General features: G+C 43.6%; 1 protein-coding gene across 2 annotated transcripts in view; it reads left to right on the top strand.

The window, feature by feature from the left end:
• The first annotated feature begins 606 nt into the window (after positions 1-606).
• The window catches only part of fam184b (family with sequence similarity 184 member B), a 24,074-nt gene continuing 15,671 nt past the window's right edge, over positions 607-9,009 (top strand). For both annotated transcript variants that reach the window (XM_034858039.1, XM_034858030.1), the window contains exons 1-3: positions 607-1,197; positions 5,755-5,943; positions 8,279-8,944. In XM_034858039.1, coding sequence (XP_034713930.1) covers positions 1,048-1,197; positions 5,755-5,943; positions 8,279-8,944 — 1,005 coding nt within the window. In that variant the 5' untranslated portion in view covers positions 607-1,047. The remainder of the gene's footprint in view (positions 1,198-5,754; positions 5,944-8,278; positions 8,945-9,009) is intronic.

The raw sequence follows: 9,009 nt of genomic DNA, 5'->3' as shown, positions 1-9,009 counted from the left end.
TATATATATATATATATATATATATAATATATATATTTTTATTATCTCATCTTGATTTTGAAAGACAACCTATTTGTCTTCAGCAGAAAGACGGCTTGGACTTTGAAAATGTACCAGGCAATGAGGGTCTAATGAAAATATTCTACGTGAGTTGCATTATGGGAAGTGTTTTTTTTTAAAATCTTTATCGCTTTTGTTCGTTCTTTAATGTCTTGCAAGTCCCTCAGTTTTATGGAACTACAAAACTAAATAGCTGGAGCCCTTTAGAGTTAGGGGTGTTAGACAAGGGGGGCAATAATTGATAGTCAACATGCATAAAGAATAGGCTACATTTTCACAAATGTGTTCATTTGCGAGAGATATCGCTTTGAAACCTTTTTTTTTGCCGTTCAGCCAATAGCCTAGTAGCGTAGTCGGCAAATAATACAATAGTAGGCCTAGCCTCAGCTATAAAAACGACCATTCTTTAAATAAAAGAAATAGCAGGTATAGCCTTTTTTTTTATCTGATTAGTAGTAAAAGAGAGACCCCCTCCTGCCCTCCCCACGGTGATTGATACAGCAGCGCCGGGAGGGGCGGGGCAGCACTGCAGCAGTGCGCCTCTCGAGCTGTCTCCGGTATGTTCCATCTGATACACGCGCCCCTCTCCGCCCCTGCCGCGAGACAGGTGGTTGGACGATATGCCTTCATCCTCGAGCGCTCCTACTTAGAATAAAAAAAATAGCCTATCTGTTGACAGCAGGAAAGGGTCGGTTGGCGCGAGCGCGTCCCCGATGGACTTCCAGCGTGTGACCTCCGCGATCACCGGGCGGACAGCGGGAGAGGGGGGGCAACTACCGGAACGCACGAGGAGAGCCCCGCCGATCTAGAACCAAATGTTTTCCAGCGAATCGCTCGAGCTGTTGTTTACGGGAGGTGGTCTACCGACAGAGGAAGGAGAGGCACGAGTGAAAAGTTGACACGATTTAGGTGGGATTTTTCAACTGAGAGGCGGCAGGATCATTTGTGACTATCCACCGGTCCGGGAAGTTCCCTGGGGGGTTTATTATGGCTTCAGGCGCCGGTAAGGCTGCACAGCCCCTCGGGCCGGGCTCCAACGTTAACGGGACTGCGGCAGAGTTCCCGAACATCGAACAGGAGCTGTACGATTACCAGATGCACAGCAAGATGTGCAAGAAGATCGCTCAGCTCACCAAGGTAAAACCTGCATGTGACACCCAGAGGAGAGAGGCGCTGTCCGGCTGATTGCACGATCTGATGGCTGCCTCACTATCTGCCATCACACCCAAATATAATTAGGCTACATACTGAGAGGGCGACCTGCAATTACCCTGTGATATAGACTATATTAGAGAGGCACTAACAGATACCACAGCAGAAATGTAAATTATTATATGATTGGAATTATAAATAGCCTAAAAATGGATCCAAAGAGATTTAAATAGGTAAGAAATAGTATTTAGTAAAAATATTAGACACTATAAACTCATTCGTGCTTAAACACCGATACAGATGTGCTCTTTGTTACAAATCAGTATCTCTTGGGATAGGCTAATGATTGGAAAACTTGGATCAGGGTTGATTCGTCTTCGTGACTGACACAGTAATCAGACATTAGCGATCACTGAAAGACTTAGGCTGCAGATCTTTAGCGATTTGAGAGCCAAACGGCAGCAAAGGAGTGATGCAATTATCAGTCAATTTATGGATTATCTTCGCCATGCATCACTTATAGTTTAGACGGTTAAATGTCAAACAATTTAAAGACAATTGCACATCTGAAAGAGTGCGTGAATGCCAGAGCCCCAAATAATGTTTCTCTGTCTGACCAACAGATGAAAAAGGTATTCAAATGGAACAATTAACAGTGATATTAAACAGATAAAAGCAGCAAACCCCAACATTGAGGAAACTGGAACCACCAAATACTTGTAAAGAAAATGAATGAAGTTGAAATTGAGTAATCAATAACCTTTTATGAAATGATTATAACCATTTCTTTATTAGCACGGACATGATGTGTACATCAGGGTGCAGGCAGGGGTTGCAGCAGCAGTATGCATGGGCTTTTCTCTCTCTGGTGCACAATAATGCTTACAGAAGCAGGGCATGACCCACCGCTTGTTGAGCTATAACAATTACTGATGACTGGGCAGTTCCCATCTTCCCTTAAAGGTTCACCTCTGGGTAGCCTGCAAGGTGTGTGTGTGTGTGTGTGTGTGTGCGTGTATAGTGCAGGAGAATATGTGTGCATGCTAATGCATTACAAGCTATTTGCCTTGTGCTGTTCAGAAAGCTTTTTCTCAGAAGTGCGCGCACACACACACACACACACACACACACACACACACAATAAGATGACACAGATGAGGGGTCAGCACTTGTGTCTGTGCTTGTTAGGGGAATTTGCCTCCTTCAACCTCTCTCTGCTCTCCACTCCGTCCATGCTAATGAAAAAGAAGCCTGGACTTGTTTCTCTCCCATGAAACTTTACGCAAGCCCTGCCAGTCCGCTTTAGGTCTTGGATGACCACAGGAAATAAACTCGAAACCCAGAGCGCTGATGAAATATAAGAATCATCAAATTTGATATTTGGTGTGAGCATTTTCTCTGAGCTTTGGGATGCTGGGCATGTGACACATGGTTTATGTAGTGTGGAGTGGAGAGGAAGCAGGAAATGGGTCAGCTGTGGTAACCTTATATATTTATTAACTTCTGCTCTCTGTGTGCATGAAGGAGGCTGACACACATTGAGTCATGGACTTGTAGGCCACTCAACACACTTCCTCACGTCGGCCTGTCCCTCTCTCCTCTGCCCTGGTTGAATGGGTGCTGCTAAAGATAAACCAGTAGCATGTTGTGTTTACATCAAAGAACAAGCCAATGGGAAGAAAGCGGGAGCTGACCCTGTCAGGCCAGCTGTTGTGAATGTTCTCATAAGCTTGTGTGTTAACAGACATGGACACACCCACATGAACACATGGAAGACAGTAGTCTCTTTACGTGATTCACAGATATCAACAGTAGCATTTTAAAGTGTGTCTTTGTGTGCACGTATTCGCCAAAGCTTTTGTTTGGCAGCTCTAATTCTGTGTGTGATTTCCTGTACTTATCTAGCTTACACTGTCACAATGTACCCTGCTTTGTGATCCAGCAAGCCCGGTACCCTTTTTGATATGTGTAGAGGTGTGTGTGTGTGTGTGTGTGTGTGTGTGTGTGTGTGTGTGTGGGTGGATGTGGGGCTGATGTAAGAGAAGGAGTGTGCATGCTTGCTTGTCTCTTTGCCTAACCTCTCCTCTGCGCACCAACAATTCACTCTGCATCTCACTCCAGTTTCAACAAGCCTCATCCTGGCCCTCTTTTACACTGTAGACAGAATCCTAAATTTATGCTTTGCTGACTATGAAGTCATTGTCAATAAGCATGGACACAGGCTTGTGAGGCTACATGAAAAACATTATCGAACCGCAGGATCAATATGGGATTTACAGTAGCAAGAGGCTCTCATTGCCACTCTCTGACTGAGCTGCCATGACAAGTGTCTTGAGAATTTACACCCAAAAAACTAAATTAAAGTGTTCTTAAATTTAAGAATTTGTTTTTCAAGCCATTGCCAAATTAGTTTATTCAGAGCTAATTAAGCCTATCAGCTCCACAAAACTCCCTTCTGTATTTCTCAGTATGGCTATGTCCACAAAATAGTTTTGTCCGGCGACATTCGTGCATAGCAGCCCGAGTGGTGGGAAAGGACAACATGGGAGGTAGATTTTCAACAATCACATATGGGTGTAACATTTGGGTGTTCACATTATTTTGGAAATGTAACATACTTCCAGGTGTGGGAATGCTTTCTAAATTGTCCTCTCTCTTACTTTCTCCTGCTATACTGGATTTACCTCTTGCCCTTCTTGCGCTCACTCTCAAACTGGCCAAAGAGGACAGCCAAGAAGAGCTCACACACTCACCTAAGAGCTTGCCCTCGATTCAGTGTTTGACTGGCAGGACAGAGAGAGGCGGGTTTGTGATTAGGATTTGGACAGCTGTCACATCCATCATCGATATATGTCGCTGAATTATTAGAAACACATCTTAGATCAATGGAGATTGACAAGTGTATGTGCAGGAGAGAAGTTGTGTCATGCCCACACCCCCCCCCCCCCCCCCCCCCCCCCCCCCCCCCCCCCCCCCCCCCCACACACACACGGAATGTCCGGCAGTGCTGTGCTAGCTGTGCACTGCAGACAGTGAGGCGTCTGGATAAAATATGAGCTTATGTGTTCCCTGCACACGCCCATGCACATGCACACACAAACACACATCTCTGTGGGTGGGTAAGTGAGCCATCAGGTTCAGCTGGAGCATATGATGACACTGTAGACATGGCGTAGAGGGTAAAGTGAATAGTGGGGAGAAACGGGCCATATTTCAGGTGTTCAGTCACAGACTATATTGGGAGGAGGGGGAGAGACTCCTCGCATGTTGGCAGGCAGGGAAGTCACTGCATGGAGCTGCAGTGCCGGGACTATTTTAACTCACAGGACTTTGGTTACAGTAGTGCACACTGTTTATCAGTGTTGCTTTTTAACCTCTGCTATTTGTGTTTGGTGATTTTTGTGTTTCCATGTCAGTCTGTGTTGGCTTAATATTTCTTTTCATAAAGCTGGCAGCTGAATATTGCGCATATTGGCTTCATAATGTCTGTTTGTGGACTAGTGTTGGTGACAGTTTTCTTGTTGTTTGCGATGTACACACGTTAAATGAATACAGAGGAAACAACCCTGCAGAGTGAGTCATCTGAATCCATGAGGATGTAAACCCTAACCTGATCAGATTGTTTTCCAAAGGAGATTTGGTCAAGAAAGCAACATTTGAAAATGATCATCAAATCATAATATATACATCTGAATCCTGCCTGCCTGTCACATGAAAAAAAGGAGGGTAAATCTTTTAATAAAATCTAGTCCATAAGAAAGAACTCAATATGGGCTTACAAATCAAATAAGGAGGCCAATTAGAATCTTTTCTTATCAAAGAAGAAACATATACTATTACTCAGTCTGCAAATACATTTTTCAATATCAGCCTTAACTTAACAATGACATTAACAATCTGTTTCAGCTTTAAAATATTCTGCAGTCCAAAAATTAGGTATATGCTACACAAAAGAACTTTTTCCTCAATTTCTTGACCTGAGGGACAGAAAACCCTTGAATGAAGAAAGCCCTGAATGGCTTTTATAAAGATGTACTAATTAACAAAGAATTCAAAACACAATGATAAACTAGAGTAATACATTAACATAGAAAATTTGATCTGCAATTTCTTAGGCACATACAAAAGACTGCAATCTAGGAACCCATCGGATATCCATCTCTTCTCATTTCTCTCATTCAAAGGTTGTTTTAGTCATGCAACAGAAAACTCAAATTGGACGGATAGTCTGTCTTGTTTTATCCTGCAGAAATCTGAGGAGCAGTTAACCATAGTCCTCATAAGTCAACCTAAGTTTAAAATGCAAACACAAAGAAAGAAGAAGGTAAGCACATCTAGCCGAAAAGAAAGCCATCCGGTATCTGAACAATCCCGAAAGTGGAATATACACTAACACCGGAGTGGTGGTGATCATTGCGAAGAAAAAGCACAACCTATCTCTAAAAGAGATGCTGAACAGAAACAGTTCAAAACATTAACATTTAAGGCAGAAATGTGCGACAATCGTTAAATCTTTCCTTGCCTGTTGTTGACGTTCTCCAGGTGATTTATTCTCTGAACATGAAGAATGAGGAGCAGGAGGCGGCCCTGCAGGCCTTGAGCCACGCCCACCACGAAGAGCTGCACCGCATCCTGGTGGAGACGTGTCACGAAGGGGAGGGGGCGCCGCTGAGAACACGCCTCCTCGAGCTGCAGGACTCCCTCGATATGCAGCAGAGAGTTGGAGCCCAGGTGTGTGTGTGTGTGTGCGTGTACTCTCACCCTCCTGATCATGACATAAACTGAGTTTATTCAAGGGCGCGTTGAATTGCTTCAATTTGCTTTCAGTTTACTCTCAGGAGCATCAAATCAAACCCAGCCCTTACGTGACCTACAACAAGCGACCGAGTTCAGATAGACTTCATGCTGTGAACACATATTGAACACATGCTGTGCACCACAATAAAACATCAACATGAATCATAAATATGCACATGATTTTCTTGTGAGTTCTCTGGAAACAGTAAGTTGCTTAAGCGACAAAATCCACATGGACCATACACCTTTCTTTTTGAAATGTGTAGCCACAGTTTGCTTGTTGTCATTCCTTTTGTTTTCCAGTTTCAGTTGTTGGACATTTTTGCTGCCAGTTCAGGAGTATGTTATCGCACAAGTGTAAACATCTGCCAGCAATTCAGCACTTCATGAAAACCATTTCACAACTTTACCCTATACATTCTGTTTTTGTGAATTTAGTGACCAGAGGTACACGCACAATCGCACAAAGGCAGTCTTGAAAATGGCTGTGAACAAGATTATACACTGTTAGTAGAAGGAACGCAGTTGGAGCCGACAAGTGCCACAGTGCCACAGATGACCAACGAAAACTAGACTGTGGAATTAGACTTATGCTGTGTTCACAGAGAGTAATGTTTCTTCTTTGCTGATCTGTTAAAATCATAAATACACAAACATCAAACACAGTTACAATCTTGACTTTAAGAGGGTTTGGCTTTAGACATGCATTTGAAATTAAAGAAACTAAAGCCCGTTCATCAGACTGAAGCTAAGGATGAGGCCAACCTCTGTTGTAGCCGTCACCGTTGCAGTCTTCTCTTCGGACCAGCGTGGTCTTCAGTGTGGTGTCAATCAGCCTGGTTGATAGTTCATTTGTAGACATTCCAGACGTGGACCAAACCTTAACACAACTTGATGGGGAAATGTCACGACAAGTCAGAAACAATTCATCTTCTCCCAGTCAGTCAGTTCCGCTTTGTAAGCTCTGTGATGTAGGTAAGCCACACCCACCTCAGCTTGGCAGCCAATAGGAAACGATTGTGACGTGACACAGTGAACTGTTTCACCACCATTCTGTCTGGATTGATATTATAACATAACATCATATAACATGCCACTATTACATTTAAATTAAGTTTTTTTTCTGCAGCAAGTGGCCATGGTTTATTCACAGCAGTAAACTCACAGTCCTGCAGATAAAGATACTAATAGATTTGTTGGAGAAAATGTTAGTAATATGTTTTCCATATAATTACCTATTACATAGTTCCTACAAAGTCATTACAGAACTGCCAAATAAAGCCTCTCGTACTAAACAATCTTGTTTTTTCAGCACTCCACTTCTGCAAAATATAACTTACCAATGAAACCTGCTTATGTGAGAAGCTGAGTAAAGGTTTAGAATCCAACCTACCCAATTTTATTGGTTATGATGTTTTTCCCCATACTGATTTTATTGTTTGAATGCCACACACAACGCTGTAGCTATTTAGTCTTGATGGCCACAGTCTTGCCCTTTTCAAATGTTTTTTACATGCACTAGTCACTTCAGTGCTCTGGAAAGTCCCTGGATCACATTCAATATGTATTAGTAGAGAATATTTGCAATGTGAATATGCCAACCAAAAAAATAATTGAACTTTTATCATGTGTGTCTGAAAGGTTTCCGGAGTGTTGTTGTTGATATCTATAAATGGATTGAGGATAACATCTATAACATCCATACCATCTATAACAAAACAGTCGCATACACAGATTGAGCACAGACCAGTTTCTCATTGAACACTATGTGAACAGATTCCTTTGTACTGTTTGGCCTCACATCTGGAGAACCAGTTGTCAATCACACAATCATAACAACCTAGGGTCCCACATTTGGGTGGTCTCTGATGTTCCCCTGCAAATGTCACAGATGAAGATTACATATAATGTTGTTCAGTTCTCCTTTACACAAAACATAATAATTACACATGGAGAATATGAATTATCATGGCCTCCGATCCCGTCTTTGTGTCATACCCAGATGTTTCCCATGAGTATCACCACACAGGGACCTCACATCAACACTCAGTCGTATCAGTCGACCTATAACCCAATGTAACATATTGTCTAAGATATCTTTGAAAGCATGCAGAATTAATCTTCAACCTATCAGTTGGGAGTACAAATATAACTTGTTTGAAACAATGCATTGATTAATTTGGGCAGTTCTATGGATGCACTCTCGGTGGTTGCTGAGTGACTTTAAATGCAAGTGCAAGGCATAACACGTTATCCTCTTTGCTTCCAGGTGCAGGCAGACTTTGAGTGCTTCCGCATCCAGGTGGAAGAGAGGGAGCGTGAAACTGAGGCAGAGATGAGAAAAGAGTTTGAGGAGAGGCTCCAGGCTTCAGAAGAAGAGCTCCAGGTGGCCAAGGCCCAAATCACTGACGCTAAGGAGGAGAGCCTGCGTTTAAGCAAAGAACTGGAGAAGGCCGGGGAGCAGATCCAGGAGCTGGATGCCAAATGTGAGGAGCTAAAGAAAGCAGCTGACGAGGAGAGACAAAGGAAAGAAGAGCGGAGACAGAGAGAAGACGAGGAGAATAAGAAAGAGGAGGAGAGACAAACAGAGGAGGACTCGGAAGGAGTGAAAGCACTCTTGGAGGAGGTTAAGGCACTGAAAGAGGAGGTGGATCGAGCTGAGGAGGAGAAGAGGCGAGCAGTGAAAGATGAGAGGGACCAATGGGAGCAAAAGATAAATGACCTAACCGAGGAGCAAGAGGAAACTAGGAAGAAGATGGAGGCAGAATGGAGGCAGGAGTGGCAGAGGCGGGAGGAGAGGGAAGAAGAGGAGAAGAAGGGACTGCACAGCGCCCTACGAGAGAGACTGAAGAGGGCTGAAGCGGAGGTAGAAAGTCACCTGGAGAGGTTGGCTGAGAGCACGAGAAACACAGTCAAACTGCAGGCGCGAATACAGGTACAGGTGTACGCACACACACACACACACGCACGCACGCACGCACGCACGCACGCACGCACGCA

This window comes from Etheostoma cragini, chromosome 2, assembly GCF_013103735.1.
Source record: "Etheostoma cragini isolate CJK2018 chromosome 2, CSU_Ecrag_1.0, whole genome shotgun sequence".
Taxonomy (NCBI): domain Eukaryota; kingdom Metazoa; phylum Chordata; class Actinopteri; order Perciformes; family Percidae; genus Etheostoma; species Etheostoma cragini.
This window is presented reverse-complemented; position numbering and strand designations above follow the sequence as displayed.